We start from the raw sequence: 25,480 nt of genomic DNA, 5'->3' as shown, positions 1-25,480 counted from the left end.
TGGCGTGCCGGTCTTATACAGTGCATGTATCACTAATACTACTAATCCCTGAACACTCTGCTGTGTGTCTCGGCGCTTCAATCAGGACGGTATGTTCATTGAAGGATATTACTATTACTTAATTGGTTCGTCGTTGTTATTATTATTTGAATGTGTCATTAGCCCGTGGAAAAAGGTCACTGTTGAAATTTCAGTCAGAATGCTGAAAATTAAAAAAAGAGGCGTACGATTTGTATTTCCTTTTTATTTACGTTTTATTTATTTTGATTCAATTTTGCACGTGTGCAATATCGCGTTATTTATTGTATATTATCAAGCTTTGCTTGTTCCATATTCAGGTTCAAGCACAACCAATGTTTTACTTTTAGTTGACTTGTTCAAATCATACTCATTCTTACATAAAAGTCTTGAGAGGAAATAATGAGGAATATTTTTTATCCTCCCTCGTCCGTTCAGTAAACACACATCTCAGCGCGTGTGGTGAGCGCAGAGGTTTTTGGTGGCCTGAAGGTCAGGGGGATAGTGTGCAGTTCTTGGCAGGATTACGCTGCATGGTGCGCTTGTTGAACAAAATGCAGAGCCAGTGACTGGGAACGCCTCCACCGTGTGCATCCAGGGGGTGGAAACACCACAAACCTGCAGTTTGCTCTCCTGCACCTCCTTATTTCATGAGTGCACATGCCAGGAATATGAAGTGTAGTAAATATGGGACTGTAACCCGGAATGCCATAAAGATCTCTTTGTCCCTTGGATTCATATCGGAGAGTTTGAGAGGAGGTTGTGTTCAACCAGGTAATCACAGCTACATATTACATCTCGGTGCAGGTTAGCGGAGGTGTTTGCCACATAGCACTGACACGCAGCTAACCACTAATAACTCCTGTTTTTTTTTTGTTTTTTTTACATAACTCTTGGCAAAAGCAGTCAGGAGCCGAGCCAAACATTGTTGCTCACCGAGAGGAGTCTTGGGTGGAGTCTCGGGGGGGCTGTGTTTTGCTCCTTTTTCAACAAGAATATGTCACAAAGCGCTGATGAAACAGCCGCTAATGTAGCAGCCACGCTAATCTCTGAGGCAGCAGCGAGGCTCGCAGTGGCTCCCTGTTCACCCTCTGCACTTTTGTCTCTGGCTTCATAAAAGCAGCTCACCCTTCAGATGTTGATTCCCGTATTCTATACTAGAGGGAAGCTGATTAGGCACGGGAATGCTTGGATGGAGGAAAAAATGCTTTTCATTGGATGCTGACGAAACGGAGAATTCCATGAGTGTGAAAGATTGTATCTCAGGGTCATTTACATTAGCGCTTCAGCGACTGACGTCTCTGCCTTTATATCTTGTCATTTTGCATCCAGAGCCACTGATGTAAAACAACCTTTGTTTCGTGGTTTCAAAGACACATAGGAACATGTTGACGCTGCACTTGAATTAAGGGATTTTTGAAAGCTCAGGTGTTCATTATAACAGGCAGCCAAACACATAATGGCTGCGAGGTGTCGAGTTAGGTGCAACTTTTCCAACCTTGATTGCTTGCTTTGTATTACTAAGTCTGAGGACATTCTACATGTTTTTTTTTCATAAAACATGTACACACTGTCATTGCATTTATTCATTGGTTGCCATTGAGGGATGCTTCCCCACGTATTTACCTTTCATCTCTGCTCCTTGTGCTGTTGGTTTTGTTTTTTTTGTCTTTTTGGGAGGGATTTGTTTTTTCCTGCTTTCAGCCTTGACAGCTCACAGACCAACGTTGCCTCTGGGTCCCACGCTGAAGTGAAAGCTGCCTTGCTTTGGGTTAGGGTTTAATGGGAGCGCGTTCAGTTGCCTGCAGTATCCTATAACTGTCTGACTTCCAGTCATCCTCCAGTCCTGACATTCCTCCTCAGTGAGGTTCATCTGACTGCCGCATGCATCAAAGGAGTATTTCACCCTGAAAATATTCTTAAATTTTTATATGACATTAAAGTATAATGAACAGAGGGATCAGAGTACAACTTTGTGATGAAATGCATGCTATTTCTCTTATATGAAGCAGACTGCTGCTAATCTGAGAAATATGGTTTCCTTTATCTTCAGAATGAATTAGCGTGACTCTACATTCATAAAAATATACACATGTATTTGGATTCTTTTTCTTAGTAATTACAGCTTGCTTTTATTGCCCCCACCCTCCCAGATGGCCCAGTGACGGCTGAACACAGCTTCATTTTACAATAAACAATATGTTTCCTTGGGTGGGATTTAAAAAAAAAAAGAAAAAAAAGGAAGTGTTTTTTTTTTCTACAGCTTTAATAAATTGTTTCTCAAAGTTTTATAATTACCTAGCCTTTAGCATAGACGCCTGTGGCAATCCATCTCCGAAAAATAAAAAGGAATGCTATATTTAACTTCTGATGATGCCGCTGTGCTCTCTTTCTAAGATTAATATTAAACAGGCCACTCAGTCAGTGAAATTCTAAAAGGTCTTAGCTTTCTTAGACGGTCCATCGGAAAAGCATTTTTTTTAAAAAAAAACAAATCTATGCGCTTCTCTCATTGTTCTGTCATTTCACCATTATTCATCTCGTCATAAGTGATTTTCTTTGAGCTGACGTTTCAAGACTTTCACAATGAAATGAATTTTTTCACTTTAACTAATTAGACTTTTTTCTGCTGTTCATCTCACAAATTGGCTGTCAAAACTTTGATATTAGAGTGTGAAGTCACAATATAAAACACGTCAATGAGAGTAAAATGAGCTTTAAGCTTTAAGATGAGTAGACGTCGGTGTGTTAACTCTGTTGGCAGCGTCGTAGTTATTCTTACTTGGACAGTAAGTGGCCGGGCACTATTTGAAAGACACATTGAAGAACCCTCTCCTGATTCTGAGATGACTTGACCATCTTTGCAAATATCAAATGTGCCGTTTCAGCTTATTTCCCAGGCTGTCTACTAGTAGCAGCAGTAGTGGGTTACATTTAAAAAGATCTACTGGCTTTCTGACAACTCTTGGATTGGATTCAATGCATTTATTGAGCATAAATATGATAATTTATCTTAAATAGCTGAAAGCACAAATTTGGCAGTGAGACTTTGTCTCCATTTACTTGCTCACGGTGAGCGTGAGGATTTCTCGAAAGAATAAATGATCCGTCACATAGACTGTAAAGGGAATGGGACAGCAAGAGACCACAGGTGCATGCTGGGGAGTCGGCAGGATTGCGTAACATAATAGGCGGCATTAACAGGGCCATAAGAATGCAGAGGATGGAATGATCAGCTGAATGCAGAGGTTTAAAAAGAATGTGTGTAACTGATCACCTGATCGGGATACTGCGCCGCTTTGAGTTGTCGTGGACCAGCTCTGCTGGATTTACTGGATTTATGCTTCTGTGCTTTTATTTGCCAATAATGGCCATTTATATTTACACAAAGAGCAGGTCCACAAAGAGCAGGTCCACAACGTAGACGTGAGATCACGTGGTACATCATTTTGCCACGTTCACAATGTTTTGAACTGTACTTCCATACTTTAATACTCAGCTGAATCTCACACACCGGCCCTTTCAGATCGTCAGCATATATAGAAACATTATAATAGTCAAGCATCTTTTCATCATGATTCCTTTCCACCGCTGTAGCATGTTGATTTTTTAAGCAGTTCAATATGCTTCCATCCCGAAGTGGTGCGACACTTGAATTTTCTAATTTACATAATGAGGCCGAGGCTTCAGTTGAGTCGGGCTGCTGTTTGTCCATTCTCTGGGCTTGGATGCGGCATACACGCTACAATGCCTCACGCAGGAGTGGCAGCAATTTGTCCACAGTCACCTTCCAAATAGCTGGCTGAAAGCCCTGAATGACGGCTCTCAGGAAGTGTAAAACACACTCAGCGGGAACATTAACTTAATGTACCGTCATATTACCGGGATACACAGACACGTGTGTAAAGTTATGCAGCGTCGGCCTTTATCGGAGTGCCGTGTTTCTAGTTGCTGGAGCGACCGGATCCTTTAAGACGTAGCAGGTGTGTCAGTCTTGTCTCCTCGCGTATCGCTGCGTTGCTCAACCCTGGACGTGGCCTCCGTCCACGCAGAATCGCCTTAATAGGAGTGGACAGAGTGCAAGGATGTGAGCTGAGCTGCGTCAACGCTGAAGTCAGTGCGCTGGTGTGTTGTGCTGAAACAAGATGAAGAAGCTACGTGTCAAGGGAAAGGTGTGGGTTTTTTTTTTGGTGCTAACAGGAAGAAAAAGACTCACTTCTCTCTGAGCCTCGGCCGTTTTCCATCAACTATCAGCAGAGAAGACACAACAAACGGCTCTAAAAAACTCCACATTGTGGTGTATTGATGGTGAAACGTATCCACAGTTCACACTGCCCTCTTTTCAAAAATCGAAATTCTCCCCTCCAAGACATGCAGACTGTTTTTCTTCATTTTCCACTTCCTACCGGAGCTCCCTTTCATGATTTAGCCACGACAACAGCTTGGAGCAACTGCCATATTCATAAACATAGGCAATGAGAGAGACTTCCCGGGAAGCGGCTAACTGGACCTGTGAAATCTCTTTCGCTGCTTCCAGGCCTCCGTCCGCCTCGACTCTGCCTCCGACTTATTATTATTTATTTATTTTTTAACGGTTTGCACCAGGTAGCAGAACAGAAGCAGCTGGAAGCAAAAGAAGAAGTGTTGTTGCGGTGAAAGGGGGCCACGGCAGCGTCGTGCACTTGTTCTGGTGACTTGGAGGAAGCGGTGGGGCGCAAGGCCAACGTGTGCGAGTGTCGATGTGACATCTTGTAGATGTTGCATCAACAAAACCAGCGTCAGGTTTAATGCTGGCATGTATTATTGTTTCATAGAACTGCGTCATCAACCGTCTTCCCCCAAAAGGTTCTAAAACATTTCATTTTCTCACCATGATTTACAGTGCACCTGTTTGTGTTTCATTTGTGGATGTCGCCACAAGTCTCAAAAGAGTTGTTGTCTTGTTTTATTTATCATTTACTATATTTTGTGCTTTTGAAAAGTTTAGGTTGCCCACCATGTCATATATAAAGCCCAGTTCCACTGACGGTGTCATGCCGACGATGAACCGCTCTAGTGGATTGTATGAGGTATCACGAGAACATCTTTCTTTTCGTAAGCGACTGTCAGCCTTGAGGCTTGCAGACAGTCGTGTCCTTCTGCTGGTTTTTGTTCGGTATGTTTTGTTTTTTTTTTTGTTTATTTTGCTCGGAGCAGGTGGCTGACTGCAGGTGGGCCCCGACACCTCTCCTCAAGCTGGCCTTTGTCTCATGCACCCCGGTTCATGTTACCAGCGTGAGAGGAGGAGGTGCTTCCGGAAAGTTCTCTGTCATCGTGATGACCCGGTGGGCGGACTGCTTGACCTCTCTGTGGCCTTGAAGCATCAATCCTTCTCATCCTCGTTCCTCTGCGAATGCTGAAATCTGCCTCCCCCTTATTCCCACCCTTTGTTTTGTGCCACCGCTTTTTAAGCACGGATTAAGAGCGGCGGTGTAGCAATTCCACTAATCACATTTCGGCACATTAGTGATTAATTTAAGAAAAGAAATTAATTGGTATTATTTCCGCCGCATGAAGGGAGTCTGTGAAATGAATAGCAGCGAAATTCAGAGATTGATTCCTCCATGAACAGGTTCTAAACAGCATTATGCCAGTTCTCTGGGATACTGGTGACATTTAAAAATACGTTCAGCCTTAGTGACCTGGAACTTGCTAAGTCTTTGTGTGTTGGATCCCATTTCATTTCTCATTTCACGTTTGGCAATAAGCTGAAGACAGAAAAAAAAAAAAAAAAAAAAAGCTTCACATTTCCAGCCCGGTGCCTCAGGCCATGCGTCATGTGTGTGAATTCAGAAATCTCAGACTCAAGGACCTCAGTTATTCTCAGAATCTTCACTGGGGTAAATATGTGTGATTTGTGTGGTTTCATCTGAGCAAACGTTGACTTCTCTGCAAGTGTCGTCTTTCCTTTGCCTCTTGCTCCACATATGAGTGCTTGAGAGACATTTTCGAGAGGAGGGCACATGCAGGGATGCAATTATGAATGGATGCAAAAGACCCGCTGCTGTATGAATGTGCCAGGAGTCTGCTGAGAGTGAGAGCACGACTAGCTGGAAGGCAACTCCGTGTCACCTCTCGGCAGCACAAACAGCGTTCGTATCTGTCTCCCTCTCTGCCTTTTACCGAGCACTCGTTTCTCCAACAGCACAGAACACCGTGACTCTGGCCCATTGTGTTTTTAGAAGTAGCCTTATCTTAGCCGCGCCCGTGCACACAGCTGCCATCTCTTGAATAATTCTATTTGTTCCACTTTGAAGATGTGTTGGTTTTTTTCCTTCTTCTCCCGCTCTGTTGGGAATACATAAAAGTCTGTCCTTGGTGTGCTGTCTGGACGAGAGGAAAGACATAATTCCACTACATGCCAGTATTTGAAGAGGCAATTCACCTCACCCAATGGATTAAAGATGTTGCTGCTTAGCATCTAATTGGGGAGTTTAATGGTCCAGTGTTTTACCCAATTTCTTTTCATTTTCAGCCTGGATGTCAGTGGCACTCCTGCACCTCTGATAAAACCTTCATGGATCTCCAGAAAACAGCATGTTTAGCCCGCTGTTTGCTTCCCGTCACAGCCTCTTGGCACGACTGGTGCTTTGTTGTGCCTTTTACATTTTTGGAAAACTGCTGAAGCAGGAGGAAGTGATATTTGTGTCTTATATGTTTGTTGAATCGTGCACTGTTTTTCAATTATTTTTTAAAGGTGTTGGAGGAGTTGGGATTGGTGTTTTCAAAGCTTTTCTAGCTCTTGGGGAGACCTGCCTGTGGATGTTGATCCAGCATCCATGATTTAGACATGATTGAGAAAAAAATAGTTGAACAGAAAAAAAAAAAATCCATCTCTCGCTTGTTAAGCCTCTATGTATGTGTGTGTGTGTGTGTGTTTCTTTTCTACTTTCAGATAGAATATAGATAAGACTTAGCAAAACTGGTGCAATCTGTCTGTAAATTTCTGCATTCTTTTGATTCCAAAAATCTTTCTGTTGTAAATAACTGTAACCTTTTTATTTTTTAATGTTATTTTCTTGTCCGCCAACAGAAAGAAACACCTATGATGCCTCTGGCTCCTCGTCGCTACAAACCGATCTCGCAGCCACCGCCACTCCTGCTCATCCTCCGGCAGACCTGTCGGTGGCGGAGGTGGTGCCTTTCTCAGACGGCGGAGCGGAAGGCTTGCCAGGGAAGCCTGCCTTTTCTTCTGTCTTAACGGTCATGGCGGGATCTGTCAAACATCCAGCGAGCCTGGATGAAGGTGGAACCTCGCCAACTGTCACCAAGGATGAGACCCACACCACCCAATGGCCTTCTCAACGCTCTAGCAATGGCTCAAAGATGTCCTCCTCATCCGCAGGAGAAAGAATCTCCCCTGCCAGCTCAGGTTTGGCTCCCAGCCTTCCTCACCGGCGAGCGACACCGACTGTCACCGTGACACCGTCTGTCTCCAGGCCATCCCGTTTGTCATCCACCTCATCGTCATCAATGTCTGCATCGGCTCCGTCCAACTCCCCTCGGTTGTCCCCCGCGGTGCCTCAATTTCCTCTCCAGCCCTCTGCTGCCTTTGTAAACAAATCTGTTTCACCACCTCAGAGTCGAAAGAATGAGCTCAGCCTTTCCCCTCTGCGAAAAAACACATCCATATTACCGACAGCGGGGTATCCAGAATGGGTCGACGTTTTAACAACCACCCATGCCCGCGCTCGATGGGTTTTTGACCTATCAGATGTCACAGAGAGGATACAAAGCACAACAAACAAGCCGCACTTTCCCACAGACACTAGCGTGAGGATGGCTGACAAAGTGACAGAACTCCACTCATTTTCGCCAGTGGATGAAACCCACAAAGTCAGCGGGACTCACAGTCAGGACGCGAGCGCAAGCGTGATCGATGCAGCAGTCACAAGCGCACGCACGTTACAGTCCACTCCTCCCCATCAACAAAGTCCTCGTCAGATTTTACAGAGAACAGCCGAAAACCAGAACTCAAGTGTGAACTCTGCATCGTCCGATAATCTTTTAATTAGCCCTTCGGTTCCCACCAATCACGAGGAGGCGCAAGCTGTTCAAAGGCATCTGGAGGCTTTGCAAAATCCCACATCAGCACGGCTGTCTGCACATCCTAACAGCTTTCCGCCTGCCTTTTCTCATGCCACACAACAGATGCGGAATGGTGCGGCACATGCAGATAGTCAGACATCAGCTCACAAAGGTGCTGCAGATGCAATCACGGTGCGCGTGAATTCACACATTGTAAATCAGACGCTATCACTGGCAGTCGGAACATCTCTCTCTGAAACCGCGATCGCAAAACCAACACCTTTCCGCTCCGGCTCAGTGTCCTCAGTGCATATATCTAATCCCGGTGATTTACCCCCGGCAGCTAGCCATGGTAGCCCGGGAGCTCACGCTATTAATGTAAGTTACAGCCGGGAGGCGACAGTGGAATCAGAGCGCACATCTGTCTCTGCTCACACTCACTCCACCGGCTTTCACTCACACACACAGTCGCCATGGGAATCCATTTCGATTTCTGTCACCGGAACGGATGCACCCGTCGCTGCATCAGAATCACCTCATTTGCTCAGTAATGGAGGAGTAAAGGAATCTCGAACACAAATGGGATCGGCCGAGAACATATATCAGGTTCCTTCCGGTGGGTTTCTGCCCAAAACGAGTGTTTCCTCCAATACAGGGTCACTGTCCCCTGATTCATCTCCAGCAGTCAGGTTAGCACGGGATATAAGCTTAGGAGGGCCTCACGAAAGCCTCACCAAATCCACTCAACCCATATCTGCATCACCCTTGCTCCTCAGCAACTATACACACAATAGCACATACCCGTCTGCCAATACTGAGATTCATTTTGTGAACCAATTAAAAGCCTCTGCATTCTCTAAAATAACCCCCTCAAAAGCATCACCATTAACTTCATTTCCGCTCAAGTTTTACACAACGCCTGAGCCTGATACCATTCCCGGTAATTCTCCCCAGAGCCTGTCCTCTCCTGACATCCCTGCTCTTTTAAAACCCAAACTCACTGCCCAGAGTACACCTTTCAATTTCAAATTGGAAATGGCTACAGGTGGAGATCTAATACCAAGCTCTAGTGTTCATGTGGCATCCGCGAAGATGCCCGCTGAGGCGTTACAAAGAAACGCTGAAAATATTTCATCTCCTTTTCACGGCATGAGAGAGGACTTGACTCTAATCAGAGTCAGTGCATTAAAGACGAGGGGTAATCCATCAGGACACTCCACGCCCGAGTTTCCATCTTTCATGACTACAAAACACGTCTTTGTACTAAACCAAGCCTCTGAAGCTTCTGGGAAAGAACCTTCCGGTGTTAAACCCCGGTCTCCCGTAACTTTTGATGGCACATTGGAAACTCCGCCCGGCAAAGACAATATAGCTTTTGTGGGCCGTTATGAGCAACCCTCAGCTTCCCCCTGGGCTGAAATGATCCCAGCACTGAGGACAGGCTCCACTTCTCACTCTCCAGCTTTAATTACCAGTTTGAGAAACAACAAATCAAATTTTTATTTTGGCCCACAACCAAATGTCCCCATGCCCACACCTACTTCCCCAGTTGGTCAACAGAAGAGCAGCGACGCATTTGGAGCTATTTTCAGTGCTGGCACAAATGCAAAGGCACAACATGCAAAGTGGAAAGCTTCCGTGCCTGTACCTTTGACAAGCTCTGTGTCTGAATTAGAGAGCAGATCTGCTGGTTTTGAAAGGGCAAATTCCATTTCACAAGCAGATGGATCATCACACACGCTGCCACAACTTGAAGGTGGACAAGGGCATCGCATGCATACATTACATTCATCTGATCCAACTTTGGCCAACAGTAAATCCTATTCAATTCACCCAACAGTTGGAAAGCATCCATCTTTAACAACAGAAACATCATGGACCAAAGACAAGAGCCTAAATTTGTCCCCAACTAATATTAGATCTGCTGTGTTTGTAGCTCCTTCCGCTCAGGGCTTAGATGACCCTCTGCCTTTCTCTCACACACCTACTGACTCTTTATTACCATCACAAACACCTACTCCCACACTGGTGCATCCGAGCGAACAGCACACCCCATCCCGGGCAGACTGGGACTCCTCCTTTGTATCTGCTTCTTATACTGCAGTCACACCAAACAATGCTGCACTGAGATTCTCTGACACTAATGACATCAGTCATCCAGTAACAAGAGGGCGATCTCTCCCACCGGTGCAGGCATCATCACCATCTTTTTCTTCATTGCATCCATGGCCACGGTCTTCACGACCATCATTCACCGATGTTGCAGATTTGCCCAAACCAATCAGTTTGATTTCCTCTAAAGATCCATCGTCATCAACCTCATTACCATCGGGTAAATTACTGACTTCCAAGCCGAGCACGTTTTCCCCCGAGGACGCTGTGCCGTCAACATCGTCAGCATTACTGTCTGTAAAAGCAGCTCCAGTCATGCCTTCATCCTCGCCATCAAATCCAACCATACCGCTTGATGCTAGGGATGTGACCTCGTCGTCTGTTGTCCTTGCAGAGACGGGGACAGATGCTGTAACCGCCGGCTTGTCCGACGCTGGTGCGCTCACATTCCCAAAAGATAAAGTCCTGGTCCAGTCCAGTCTCGGGCCCTCTCAGTCCATCAGAATCGCTCTCTCTGCTGGCGCCACTGAGAGGACATCTCAGGTATCACCTCTGCTCCCTCAGCAGGGCACCACAACCGCCTCAGTCGAGCTGACCACTGCGACTTTCGCCTCAACAACCACAACCCCTATCCCAGTCACCACCACTACCACCACCACCACCACCACCTCTTCTTCCACGAGAACCATGCGCTTTACAACCACACTGCAACCCACCGCGGTTACCTGGAAGAGAACAACCTCAACCTTCTTGAGGACTCAGACCAGCAGACGGATATTTACACCCCCTGTCCCCAGAACAAGCCCCCCAAGGGTCTCTACACCCATCTTTATTTCCCCTTTTACAACCACCACTGAGACTCCTCCACAGCAGTGCAACATCACGGAGAGACTGTGGGTGAAAACAGGTAACAATAACTTTAATCGCAAGCCTCCAAATGTTGTGATTTCTCGAACCTCTCCTGTCTGGTGTCTCTTCTTTGATTTTTTTTTGTGTCTGTCTTTCTGTCTCCATGTCTTTCTCAGTTGTTTCCATCTATGTGAGAAGAAACAGACTGGACAGCATTCAAAGGCAGAACCTGCGAAGGGGACTAAGTCAGGGGCTCCGAAAAGCTCTGAATGATAGTTCAGCCCAGGCTCAGGTCAGACTGCTACTGCCAATCTAACTTATAACTACAGAGGTGCAGGTGATGTTACTAAAGTTGATCTTTTATTTAGTCAAAGGTACCATCACACACACTGTGTGCGATCCAGAGTAAACCTTAAATTTAGTGTATTTCTTTTGAAACATCTCCTTTATATTTGGAAGGAATTTGAAACCTCTGTGCATTCATCTGTGTTTTTGTTTTCATTGTTGTGTTAACTGCTACATTTGCACTGTTTTACTGTTATTAGAAGCTGTGACCGTTGGAAATTTGCATCACAATATGAGATCTGAAAATGCATGCAAGTGCTTCTCTGTAAACATTGACACTAACTTCTTCATTTGAAAAACAAGAGAATGCTTTAATGTGACTATGAAGACAGTGCTGAACAGTGAAATTTCCTATTCTGAGGGGCAGCCACCCTGCACAGCCTGGGGACCAGATCCACATCTTTCTTATCGCTTTTGGCCGAGGACATTGGATGTTAACCTCTTAATATATGTTTTTGAAGTTTGAAACAAATCATTTGAACAAATTTGTTTTGTTGTCATGTGTACAAGAACATTTGCTGTACAGTCTCAGGAGCCTTGTTACCAAAGCAGGGTTGAATATCTAAGTTATATCATGAAGAGATTGAGGCTTTGTGTTATAACCACACTGAGCGGTGAGTTCATTCCACAGTGGTAAAACTATTATTCATTCTATCATTATCTAGCAGCTTTGAACAAATTGCTGCCTCCCTCCTGTTGTTCATGCTCTCACTAAGAAATGTCAGGGTTTGACTTAGACACTTCCACCAAGGACCCTCATTTAGGCTATGCAAGAAGAGATGTGGACTAATATAGAAATTAGGTTGACTGACTGTGTCCCACTTGGAAGTGGCTGGTGTCACATGTTTGAGCAACTGCTGTGACACTAAAACAAGACGTAGATTAGAACCGTAGCTGCACGGTGGACGGTAATTGTTGCGTTAAGTTTGTCAGAATTACAACAACAAAATCCCCAGGATCTGTCAACATGAACAGAATTTCCTGCTGCAATAATGACAGAAACAGATCCAGATACCCCCCCCCCCTCCACCCACACGCACACAGACACTGATTTTTATGGCTCTGGATTAGCCATTTGTGGAACCAATCAGGCTTCCCACTGTGCCAAAACTAGCTCCTCTCTCTGGTAAGCCTCTAATGCTCCTCTCAGTTTGACTGTACACCCGGAACTTGTCTCTGCTGTTAGGACCTGCATTATTTAAAAAAAAGAAAAGAAAAAAAAAAGAAAAAAGCAGAATCGTGAGTTTAAGTCGATGTGCTAGTGCCTGTGTGTAAAAAGATCAAGACAACTTGTGCTTGGAGATGAGCAGCTTGTGGAGATGATGAGAGATGTGCTGAATATGAAAAAAACATTGGAATGTTTTGAATTTAATTGGGTTTCCTCCTCTTTCTCTTAATGGAATCGTTGACCTCAAAACTGAAATTTCTCCCATTTGCCACTCATCCCACATGGCCACTCATCAATGGAGCCTCTGGGGACATTTCCTAATCCACCTAACTGTCATGGAGTTTCACAGACAGAAAGAACTCCACCCAGTGGGAACACATTGCTTTAATGGATTCCAACACAAAAAAGGACCATCCACACTTTCAGTTGAAAAGGCAACAGTTGCACAATGTTTTTAGCCAAAATAATCCAGTGTATGCCTCCTAGCCCTGTGCCCATGAAGGCAACAACTGCACTGATTCGACACGTCTGCGTTTCCATGTTCTGAGAAGTTGCCACGTCAAGGCTTCCTTCAGAGACCTGCTTGTCTAAGGTCGTTTCCGCACACATGGCCAACTTGCAGAATTTGTTATTATATTATACATTATATTATAATATAATATTACATCATATATTTTATTTAATTTTTTTGACTGTGATCATTAGCCATTACCTTCGATTCGGACCTAATGCATGCAGTCACGACAGCTTAGTATTATTATATGTATTCATTGTACTTTATATTTGTATATTGATGCTGCTTCCACTGATTGTATTTTTGATATTGTTGATATTTAATATTTAAGTTCTCTATACTCAGACATGTGGGGAAGATATTGGTCGGTGTCATACAGCCACTCCTATTTACAAACATTTGCTTGCAAAAGTGTCTAGTACCCAAACGTCACAATAAATTCTCCAAGTTGGCCACGTGTGCGGGAACTCTTTTTTTGTTTAATTTGGACTTAATTGTCACCTTCCGTGGAACCTGCCAAGGAAATAAATGTGCGAAGATTTTTGCTTTTTGACACGCTACAAATAGAAATAAAGTGTCAGAGAGCTTCAGCGTAGAAGATCGCTGAGCTCTGTGTCTCGCTTGTGTGAATAATGCGCTCCTAAGAAACATTATGCTTGTCTACCATTGTTGCAATGCTTTTATACTCGACGGCCACTGGATGCATCTACTGGTAGATTTTTTTCTCCCACCTGTGAATCTCCAGGAAGGTTACATGGGTTAGAAGAAAAGTCAACATATCCGCCGCAAACATAGCGGTGAGTGGAAAACGGGTGGAATTGAGCGTTTTGCGAACTTTGCCTGTCGTCACTTGTGCGCACTTTCCCATATTGTGGGTCTCATGGATAATTGAGGGTGAGGCCGGCGTGAAGGTCAGCCAGCGCTCTCTCTACAAGTGCTCTCTCCACTGTCCTGGGAAATTCCCTGCTTCACTGCACCTCTGTCACCCATCTTAACATTTGCTTGGTTCCCTCCTTGCAGCGCTGCTCTCTCTCGTCCAATGGGAAGCGAGCTGCCGGCAAAGGAAACCGCCTCTGTGTTTAATTATAGGTTATAAAGGGTCGAGAGGAGAGTGATGGAAAAAAGGCGAAGAGAAATGGGACAAATGAACTAAAACGCAGTGCAACAACAGTTTGGAACTTTAAAAAAAAAAAAGGGAGAGAGGATAAAACCAAACTTTTTTTTTTTGCCCCGTAAGTGTAAGTGTGTGATTTTAAACTTTCCGAAAAGGTGGACGAGATCCGCTGGGTTAATCTGTCAGCAGGCTTTCAGCCTCTCTGAGATAAAGTGCAGGATGTTTCAGCGCTCTGCGGCTCGCTGGAGAGGCAATCTTTTAATACCACCTTCACATGGCTGAAGCCTGAGAGGATGAAGCGATGATAAAGAGCTCTTTTCATAGAGCTCGTAACAAGGGCGAATTGTGAGGGTGACTCTCAGCTACCCGGAGAGACTTTGGCCTCTCAGTGTTCGGGCCGCTGGATCTTGACGCGAACAGAACATCCGCCCCAATCCACGCCATCTTTCGTCGTGCCCTTGCCGCCCGTTTTCAGCTAAAAAAAAACAAAAAAAAAACAAACAATATCGAGCTCTCACCAACACAACCCGAGTTACACAACAGGCGGGACTCACCTGTGTAACCGGGCCTCTTGTGTAAGCCGTGGAGGAGCCGGCCTGAGCTCCCTGTTTAACAGTCGCCCCCACGCCTCCCTCGTCGTGCGCCCTCACTCTGCCCCCCCTCCCCCTCTTCCCCCCGTTCCCCTCCACACGTCTGCGCTCGCTAATCACTCTCCTGTTGCTCGTGCGCTCATTAGCAAGTAGTTGGGAGCCGGTCCGAAGTGCCCCATCAATCCGCCGCCGTTCAATATCTTGTCACTCAGCCTGGGAGTTAATATGAGTGACTGGCACGATGTTCTGATCCCGTCTAAAGGCCCTGGTCAACCTCCTCCTGTTTTTTTCTTTCCTATGAATATTTTATGTCTTTGCTGACCATCTTTCATGCCTTCATACAATTTTAAGGAATGCATGACCATGGCTCTGAAGCCGTATATTGTTTATTTATTTTTATATCCAAAGGGCGCCACAATGGGGGGGGGGGGGGGGGGGGGTGAGTGGGGGAGAGAGTCTGACTTGAGACAGCGAGTTGCTGTTACTAACTGCATTATCAACAGCTACTTCCCGCCCAAGCGTCGCGGTGAATCACGGCAGTTTGAAAATGAGTCAGCAGGACGAATCTCACCTGGACCTTCAAACGGCTGAGACGAGTCTCGGCTTTTATCGATTCAGGCCGGCGTCAAAGTAGCAGAAATATATAGACTAGAATGTGGACTGGGTTATTTGGGGTCATCCGCAGACGTTTCGAAGAAGTGGCTTTATGTTGGGACCATTTTATTATTTATTACATTTATATTATTATTGTACGGAGGAATGTGTTGATGTATTCATGGGGAAGAGAGGAAGACATTTTTCGACTGCAGCCTTGAAATAAAATTGCATCAATACATTTGCATTTTTTCAGATTTCGGAAGTTGCCAAATAAAAGCAGCAAAGAAAAGTTTGATAAAAAAGACTTACCAATTATCCCTTTAATTCGTAGCTGCTTCTACATTGTCATGAGGCCAAGGATAGTCTTAAGGATACTGTGAACAGTCAAATTTCCCTGCTGTGATTCTCCGGATATCGTCTGGAGTTAAACTGGTAACTAAAACACACGGGCCGAGGAAGAGGCTCGGGGTTTATGAGCCGATGCGTGATGGAGACAAGTTCCACAAGCTAAAGCCAACTAGTTTATTGCATTTCACGTGTATTTCCTTTCAAAAACAAGTGTTCACCAATTATTTTGTGGCCTTAAAAGCTTTAATCAAACACTGACTGAAATATTTTGAGTACCGACATCCTCAATCACGTCTCGCTCTCTGTTCCTCCCCCTCTCAGGTGGAGACCGTGTTTGGCTCCCCCAACATGACTGTGGCGTATCACGTGACCGGGCGGGACACTGTCTACCCCCCGTCTGTGGTGCTGGAAGGGCTGGAATCTTACGGGCGTGATAAGCTGATCGCGGACCTGCGGCAGTACCTCCCCTTGGTCACAGCGCTGCCTCTGCCTGTGGCGCCGTGGAGAGCCAGGCCGGCCAGCAGCTTCCAGCTGAAAACAGGTCAGCGAGTGTTCAGTCAGAGGGGGGGGGGGGTCGAGAAAACTAAGTCAGAAAGCAGCACGGGGCTTCAACTGATGTGGTCACGTGGTCGTTATGCACTCGGGAAAATCCAATGAAAAAAATAAAAAAAAGGATGATGCATCAGAGGATTGAGATGAAATATAATTATACTTCAGGACACACAAAAAAGAGCCAAAACTATCAGAAGCACACAAGGCCTTTGATAGAAGACTTTCCCCCCCTCCCTTTCTACCTTCCAGTGCTGCAGTTTGTGGGAGCTGGAGATGATCCTCGGTCCTGTCGCTTCTCTCAAATGATGGAGCAAAGGCTTGAAAAGGTGTTTGCCGAAGCGCAGGCTAAAGTGTTCAACGCCAACAGCAGGCTCTCCGTGCAGGTACAGCCTTGTTATAGCTTTATTACACTTTTAGCACTGTGTAGGAGGCATTTTTTGCTATTTTGTTTCAGTTTTTGAAGGTGTGCAGTGTGTTGCCTGGGTCAGCTCCATCGCACCCAGACAGATCAAAACAGGCTGGTGTGTAGCGTTCGCTCGGCACTGATCAAAGTACTTCCAATGATTGGTGCTGGTTTGTGTCCGGCCGCAAAAGGCCGTGTTTAGCATGTTGTTTTGTCATTTTGCAGCTGGTGGAAAATCTGTTTGCTTTGTGCAAAAAGTGTCCTGCAGCGCATTCAGCATTTGCCTTTATACGTATTCTGCCTCTGAGAGGGGGGGGGGTTGTTTTTTGTTTTTTTTTCCAGGGAGAACCAATGTTTGTATTAAAGTTAATGAGCTGCCACATTAAAGTGTAGCATAGAATTAAAGCTAATTTAACGGATGAAACATGGCAACGATTCTTTAATGATTTGCCATTTTCTTCCCTGTAGAATTTGAAGCATTATACTTGTACTACACACACATACACACACACACACACACACACACAAACACACATGTTTCTGCTGTGCCCTCTCATCCCCCGGAGCCTGTACATTTCCTTTTTCTTTTTTCTCCCTCCAAGATGCTAAGTGTCTCCCAGGCTGCGTCCTCCCCGGCTGTGTCACTGGTCTACTCTGTGAGGAATGGGACTGTCTTCCTTAATGGCACCATTGCCTCGAACCTCCTCGGTCAGCTGTCAGCCGAGCTGGTGGGCTACTTCCTCTTCTATCCGCCGCTTGTCATCGCTGAGCGTAAGTTACAATTTGCGTCTCCGAAAAAAAAAGTTGCCCGTAAGACACGACTTATTCAGCGGCGGCTGACAAACAGCAAGCCAAAAGTAATTATTGTGATCGGTTGGGAGGAGATTTGTTCTCCATGTGTGGGGGAAGGTGAAGAATGTTTTATGCCCACCGGAGAATCTATAGAGGTTTCTTACACCCTTTTAAGAGTCATTCCCCTATGTTTGGTTTTGAGGGCCAAAATTATAGCCGTTCAAATAAAGCGCCACCTTAAGGGAAATGTACGCAAGCGACATTTGAACTCAAGCCCTTGTGACCAAGGGAGAAACTAACCTGTCTTTCGACGGTCTAATCCCAGCTCAGGTTCCCTATTAGTGGGTGAACAATCCAAAGCTTGGTGAATTCTGCTTCGTAATGATACAAAGAGTCGACATCCAAAGATCAGAGAGCGACGTCACTATGAACACTTGGCCTGGCGCAAGACAATTAGTACTGTGGCAACTTTTCGCACACCTTCTGCTTAAAACCCAAAAAGTCAGAAGGATTGTGAGGCACCGCTTTCACGATCTGCGTTCATACTGAAAATCATGTCCGATTTTGACAACTGAAGTGCACTGAAGTAACGCCTTAGTCTGACTAAAATCAGCGCTTGAGAACTCAGATTGAGACTCGTTAAATTGAAGACCAGTGCGGACGTAACACCGGTGTTGTGTCACGCTCCAGTTGCTTTGTTATTGAGCGACTAGAGGGGTTAGGCGGGAAAAAAAATAACACTCTGAAAAGACTGATTTCGCCCCCTAGTGTTGGGGAGGAGGACACGTTCCTGCCAATAATTTGATTTTCTCAGCTGCATGTAAACTGGGACAAGAGAAGTCCGATCAGATGAGAAAACTGAATTTTGAGGATGGCTCGATCAAGCTCTGCATGTGAACTTAGTCACTGACACGAAACCGACTTCAGGTTTCTCACACGGTTTAGACGTGGCCGACAAACTCCAGTGTAGCTCCCTGACCGCTAACATGGGGTCACAACCGTCAGCCGCGTGAGAGCAACATTTCTGAAGAATCCCGATGTTGTACCTTGGAAGCTCCAACAACACCCCAAAGTAGAAGGCTAGCATGTGTCTGCGTTTTGGCCTGTTCAAACTCAACCTCTTCGAGCTCGACTTGCGGCGTCGCCGACAGTTATTTAGGCTCGCTGGTAAAACGCATTTTCCTCTCGACCTGCATTTGGACCGAGGTCAGTCCTCGGGCGAGCTGCGTAGGGCAACTTCTCGCAGCCAGGAGACTTTTTCGGAGAGCGGGCAGCGCTGGGAAAGAACGAGTGAGGCGGAGGCGCGAGAGGAGGAGGAGTGAGTGTGCGGCGGTGACTCCTGTTTGTTTTGATGCGCTGCCATTGGAGATATTTCACTGTTCGCAGGAAGTGTGAGCATATGCTGTCAGCGGCCGCCTTCTCACATCAAAGCCAATTTTGGCGGTTAAATAATTAACAGCAGGGGGCTCTCGTACTACCGCCCGCATGCACGCACACGCAAACACACCCGCACGCTGCGTGCGTGCTTGTTTGTGGCACCGAGCACTGTGTTGGTCCTGGGGCTGTTTGGGGGCCGTTCGCAGGCGGCACGGCTGCACTCACTCAGCTGTGTTCACTCCTCAGCACTCTCTCAGGTGTGATACGAGTGGACGTCTCTATTCAGGCCCCAGCAAATGAATGGAAATGAGAACTGGAGTGCCGATGTGGAATATGAATTCTTACTCTAACAGCGACCTCACGCCTGGCCCCTCTGCCTCTCCGCACCCACGGGGAGCAAACGCAGGCCATTTCGACCCAGCCTCCGTCCACCCGGTCACGGCTCGGCTCCACATGCATTTGCATTACAGCATTACCCCCTATCTGCCTCCATATTCCCCTTTCCCATACGCTGCACCAGTCTACAGCAGCAAGAGTTTAATCAGACGGAAAACAGACGTTACAGAGCGCAGAGACGAGCGGAGCTCCTGCGCCTGAGAGCTTTCCTCGAGACTTTGAATGGAGACCTCAACCACGAGACAGGCACCGTGCGCTCGAGTGGTTTTCACCAAGTTTTGAAGCATGTTTTATCGTTCTCTCAATCCCTAGGAATTCAAAAAAAAAAGTTGATTTTACTAAAAGACGTAGATCATGAAATGAGCCCTTTGTGATAGCACAGACGGGCTGGTTTCACCCATGCTCATGGTGTCGATTGGAAACGGAATCAACCTTACAGCCTCTTTGTTGTTCTGTCTTTACAAATGTGGCAGGTACGACTGGTCCAACAGTCCAGAGAAACCAAAAATAAACTGTTTTGTCAAGGTTGCAAACAGTTTTTTTTCTTTCAGATAAAGAATTAAGCAAGACTTTCCACTGTGTTGTTTTGCTTTTTTTATTTTTTATTTTTTTTATAAATCAAAGACTTACTATTACCGATCGTGCTGACTCGCTTTGTATTGACAAAACAAAATCAAATTTCAAAATCATTGACAAAAACAAGAATCTGTGAATGGAACTTCTGCATGAAATGAGTATGATGGAACTGTTTTAAGTTCACACCTGCTTTTTAAGCTTTCAAACTAGTGATCATGCTGCTTTTTTATTTCCCTATAGCAATGGAATACCACAATCTTAACACGTCTGTTGCTACCAGAGACTTCTGGGTCATCACAGGTAAGAATACAGCTGTTTTTCTAATTTTCAAAAGTCATGCAAAGTCGTTAATTTTAATTAGAAAATAAAAATCCACACACACACAGCAAACATCCCTGGCTTTTATTGAAAACAACATTTTGATTCTTAAATCTTGCTTATCCATCGGTTTTTCAGTCTCATTGTACAAGAACATGCAAGGAATCAAAAGCAAAAGATTTTATATTTTATGTTTTGGTACTGGAGTTGCTGCTACTTTTTTCTCTCCATGTAACTCTGACACGTTGTCAGTCAAGTCAGAAGTCCTGCTTTCCTGGGAAAAGGGCCATTTCTAAATTTAACACCATGATTTTATCTCACAGAGCAATCTGTGTGAATACATTCACACGAGGGTCCTGATAAGATGCTTATGCAAAGTCTGACATCTGCTTTGCTGATCCGCTGCAGCTCTGTCACTGCTGCCTTTTGCAGCTCCAGCCAGTCTGCTCCCTGCCTACACAGAGCCTGTCTCTCAAAAAGATATAAATAATGATGATGATGAAGGCGTTATCTATCTGTGCCGATTTATGAAGGGTTATGCCAAGAGACCGTGTCAATCTTTTTTGTGAACCATGCAAAGAATGTGGAGGCACTGAGCGGTGTTCTGAGAAAACTAAAAAGTTTCTCCACTGTTGTGTTGTCTTATGGATGGATGATCTTCAAGCGGACGCACAAGTACATCATCTTCAAATTGCTTTCACAACTTTAGAAAATACAATCAAAACAAGATCAAATAAGTATCTGCTTTTAGATTATTCATTGCATTTCTTCAGTCCAACAGATGGTGCATAAATAACTTTCATTCTTTCTTCACAACTGAATTTTGATAGTGAGAACAATGTTAAAGGCCAAAGTTCAAGGTCACATATTAATGCCTCATATAATGCAGAATTTCATTTGCCAATACTTTGGAACGATAATCTCCCTCGGAAAATGAGACAAATCCATTCTTTATTTCAGTTGCTTGTTTCATTTCCCAGGACTGAGTCTTTTCCAGAAAACACAGTTCTGGAAATTAACCCTTTGCGATGTCATAAAGGGCTGTGACTACAGCCAACCAGGCGTTGGCTCAACTCTGTCTGCTTTTTTTGTCTCCTTTCAAACATAAAGAAGATGCAACAAAGAGGCTATGAATTGGAGATTTGCAGCAGGCTGCAAACAGCGGGCTAAATATAAAGTTTTCATATTTTACTGGGATAATCAGTTGTCCCAATCTTCTGCACTGGATGGGAACCTGGAATGAAAATATGCGCAATGTGACCTTCAAAGACATTACACATCAGTTTCATGATATGAGGCACTTCGGAACCGGTGACTCTGCGCTGCCTCTATTATGCTACGCGAATGAAAGCATGAATACATTTCATCCTCCTCAAGGGCACATGCAGCGCTTCACTTCATAATGGATGGCCCTCTCAGGAAGAGGTTGGGTAGCCGGTCGGCAACCCCGCTCCGACTGCAGCGAGTAGCCGAGCCGGTTCAAGGTGGTCGCCCCGATAATGAAATGTGCTCACGCTGAACAAGATGTACAGCAGAGATAATTGATTTTTGCGCCTTTGATAAAAACACAACAGATTAAAGCTGCATTAGATGACACTTCACCGCCAGGCGACAGGAAGTCTTCAAAACAAGATTAACGCGGCGAGCTGCTCCGGCTCGTTCGGACGCTTAATCTTCGGGGTCGTCCTTCGTCCCTTTCTCTGCTCTGTCCAACTTCCTTTAAACTGTGGTGAATTCTTCAGGTGGCTTCGAGTGAGTCTTCACTGACACTGACTTGGTTGTATAAAAACTGGTTTATTGCAAAGAAGTCAGAAATCAAACAGGCACCTAGGAAGCCTGGGGATGTCTCTTGGCCAGATGTGAGCAACTCCAATTGATCCTTTGTTCACATCACCTCTTATACCCCCAGCAACCAGGGAGGATGATGCTAGGAGTGGGGGAGAATGTATACATTCCATAGTTGCACCCCCAATGACCATCTGGTTATAATTTGATGGCAGTGAGCAACAAAAAGGCCATATATGGAAACAGAGACGCCCTTAGTGAAGGAGTGCAGCAGGGTCACTGCTAAGTTCAGATCAGGTCATATACATAGGTTCAGATACTACAAAACAAAAAAAAATGCCATTTCCTTTTTCGACCCCCCCGCCCCCCACACCTCCCCTCACCCCTAAACCATGTGACCACCTCTTTCCTTTCGTCCTCTGCTTTAAAGTGATCCAGGACGTGGACGACAGCAGCTTGGAGGGACAGTACCAAAGCTTCGCCAGTCTGATGGAGCAGCGGCTCGCCGAGCTGTTTGTGTTGGCGGGTCAGCAGGGCACTCGCTTCAGAAGAGCCGCAGCTGTCGGCAGCTACACCGTCCAGGTGAGAGACTGACTCCACGGCCCCAGGGGAGTTCCATGTCTGGCTCTCCCTGGGCTCCAGAGCAACAAAAAAAAAAGGACACACATTAAGGATTCTTACATAAGTGTTATTTTTCATGCTATGCAGCCAGTAAAAGGATTCCACCAGACTTTTTTTGGGGGGCTAATATCCTACATTTTAAATATTTCATGAGGCTCTTACTTTGATGCAGGCTTCTGCTGGTGCTTGAAAACCTGCACTGAGTCCGCCTGCAGGTGAAGGTTTAGTCAGCTTGTCATCTGCTAATTGCTCGTCAAAACAAAGTTGAGGTTTAACATTCTGCAAAGGTTCTTTGGCCTTCCGTCCCACAGAACTTTGCGACCATGGTCCCACTTGTATCATATTCTCTGTGTCCTGGTTCGCTTCCAGTCGTTTGAGTTCACCTTGACAATAAATGGACCAGGGTTCACTTGCAAGTGAACTGAGACTAACGTGTTTAGGTGGAGCACAATTGCCTTGTTGTTGTGTGTGTTGTCAAAGTCCAGATCCACTTTCTTTTTTTGGATCAATTTTTTATTGTAAGACACAAAAATATAACATTTGTAAATATATTGCACGGTATATACATATTTTTTACTTTTTCTACCCCACAAAAAGATTACATACAGATCCACTTTCTCACTTAGACCAGTGTTTCTCAACTGGTGGAGTCTCAGGACCCACATTTTTCCCCTTATCATGAAGTCACGACCCAAATTTATTCCACAGTAAAAACGCTAGCCCACTTTCTATCATGTCAGTGAATAAATTACTGAAATTATTGAATTAAATTGTGTCCTGCGAAATAGATTCTCAACATTTTTTCTCTCTATACATATTTTTTTTAAATCCCTTTTTGTGAAGAAAAAAAAAAAAAGAAAATTGCCCAGAAAGCCACAAGCCACCATTTGAGAAACGCTGGTCTTGACTATCCAGAAAAAAACCCCCAAACAGACTCTGGTCATTTGGTCCGGACCGCCTGGTTTCAGTGAACTGCTCTCTTGTCTCAATCAGATGGTGAACATCCGTAGGGCGGCTGGCTCCAGGAATCCCGCTGAGATGACCTACTACGTCCAGCGCGACGGCGTTCCTCTGACGGGAACGTCGGCCGCCAAGGTCCTGAACACGGTGGACTCCCAGACCATGGCGCTCACCCTGGGCTACTTTGTCCAGCTGCAAGCTGAACGTAAGCAGAGCGGCGTCCGCACGGAGTAGAGGCTCTCTGACAGTGCAGTGCAGGTCGCCAGAGCACGTGACTCGTGGCTGGGAAAAAGAAAGAGGAAGCTGGCGTTGGGGGTTGAGAAGAGTCGAAGAAGGTTGGGATTTCTCTTTGCTCCTTAATCTCGGTATCAAACAGTCACAGCAGGGAAGTGACTGTTTGGGCTGCAGAAGCTCTCGGGAAGAAACAGAGATGCTGCTGCTGCTGTTGCTGCTGCTGCTGTTGCTGCTGCACTTTCAGATAGATGCAGCAGACAAAAGCTAGATTAGGCTGCGTATCAAGCTGGGCCGAGTGCAGTTTTTCACCCTGTTTGGGAGCTCTGCACTCGTTTCTGCATGGTTCAACTCTGTGCATCCAACTATCGTCATGCAGCCACTGGGTGTCTTTGAAAAAAAGAAAAAGATAAAAGCTCTGAGGGTGTTTTTCCTGTTTTTTTTTTTCTTCTCTCCGGTCCAGCTGTGGTCAAGAGCCCTCCTAACAACCTGTGGATAATTGCTGCAGTTCTGGCTCCCATAACGGTCGTAACCCTCATTATCATCATCATCACTGCCGTGCTGTGCAGGAAGAATAAGAACGACTTCAAAGCCGACGCCATCGGCAACCTCAATCCCAGAGCCAAGGTATTCACCTGCATCCACCCATTTCTCCTGTGTGTGCAAGTGCATGTTTGGCTGAGTTCTAGTGTCTGAGCCTCCTCACACTGTTCCCTGAGCTCAGCTTTGTGAATGTAATAGTTAGAATAAACGTTTTTCCAATGTTTGTCTAAGTGTGCCTTCCATGCAAGAGGGCCTGTTGCGTGAATAACACAATCAAGCTAAAAAAAAACAAACCAACAGCTAATTAAATGTCTGACCCGTGTTGCATCCAAAGCTTCCTCAAATTGTCTTCTGAGGTTCTTGTAGACACTAGTTTGTTCTCACCGTGAAGGTGTTGTGAGTCCTGTGGGCTCCGACAATCTTTGCAATACTGTGGCATGTTGATTAAATGAAACTTGCATGAAACCAGCATTTTCAATACAGTATTCATGCTTGGATTGCCTGACGAGCGCTCTTTACTTCGTGAGGCTGCTAATTCTTCTCTCTCTCTCTCGTGTCCATGAGATTTTTAGAATGCCGCGGGGGGAAGGGCGACACACACAAAAAACAATTAAGATGCACATCTTTCAGTAGTTTAAAAATCCTGATTAACTGCGAGGCTCATTCTCTGCTGAATGAGTGAAGGCCAGCTCTAAATTGAAGACAGAGTATTTGTGCCTTGGCCGATTGTGACTGCGTTGTGTTTCTGACCTTGTGCTGCCGTCAGCATCGCCTCAGCACACACACTCAGCGCTGCAGCCTAAACGGGAGAAGATCACGCACACACACACACACACATGCGCCGCACACACAGTGTTTTAATTATCGCCTCTTGTTTTCAGATGGCGTATCGCAGGGACATGGGCTATTACCACCAGGTATCTGCCTTTTCTATTTCCTCTCAGTACCATCCGTGTTTTTTTTTATCTTCAGGGCTCAACTGTGCGAGCCACGGGATTGAAAGCCGCAACTGATTTCAATAAATCTGGCTGCGCTGATGAAAATAACGGCCACAGGAGCACTTTGGAGAAACAGACCTTAAAAAAAAGAGCGAGAGAGACAGAGAGAGAGAGAGAAAGACAGAGAGAGAGAGAGGGATTATTATGGATGAAGCCGATGCTTCATTTTGTCTTGACGGTGATTTGCCAAGTAGTGTTGTTGTCAG

The 25,480-nt window shown here is 45.4% G+C and overlaps 1 protein-coding gene across 4 annotated transcripts in view; it reads left to right on the top strand.

Moving 5' to 3' along the window:
* The window catches only part of kiaa1549lb (KIAA1549-like b), a 50,555-nt gene that overhangs the window by 11,982 nt on the left and 13,093 nt on the right, over positions 1–25,480 (top strand). For 3 of the 4 annotated variants that reach the window (XM_076023563.1, XM_076023558.1, XM_076023555.1), the window contains exons 2-11: positions 7,091–11,104; positions 11,223–11,338; positions 16,044–16,263; positions 16,524–16,657; positions 17,280–17,448; positions 20,059–20,118; positions 22,352–22,503; positions 23,536–23,707; positions 24,197–24,360; positions 25,158–25,193. In XM_076023563.1, the coding sequence (XP_075879678.1) occupies positions 7,091–11,104; positions 11,223–11,338; positions 16,044–16,263; positions 16,524–16,657; positions 17,280–17,448; positions 20,059–20,118; positions 22,352–22,503; positions 23,536–23,707; positions 24,197–24,360; positions 25,158–25,193 (5,237 nt within the window). The remainder of the gene's footprint in view (positions 1–7,090; positions 11,105–11,222; positions 11,339–16,043; positions 16,264–16,523; positions 16,658–17,279; positions 17,449–20,058; positions 20,119–22,351; positions 22,504–23,535; positions 23,708–24,196; positions 24,361–25,157; positions 25,194–25,480) is intronic. The other variant, XM_076023569.1, reaches the window with a different exon arrangement.

The sequence above is a fragment of the Nelusetta ayraudi genome, unplaced genomic scaffold (genome assembly GCF_046127955.1).
Source record: "Nelusetta ayraudi isolate G7.1 ecotype Tasmania unplaced genomic scaffold, CSIRO-AGI_Nayr_v1 ptg000002l, whole genome shotgun sequence".
Lineage (NCBI taxonomy): Eukaryota > Metazoa > Chordata > Actinopteri > Tetraodontiformes > Monacanthidae > Nelusetta > Nelusetta ayraudi.
Note: the sequence above shows the minus strand (reverse complement) of the source record. Positions and strands in the feature narration are given on the sequence as shown.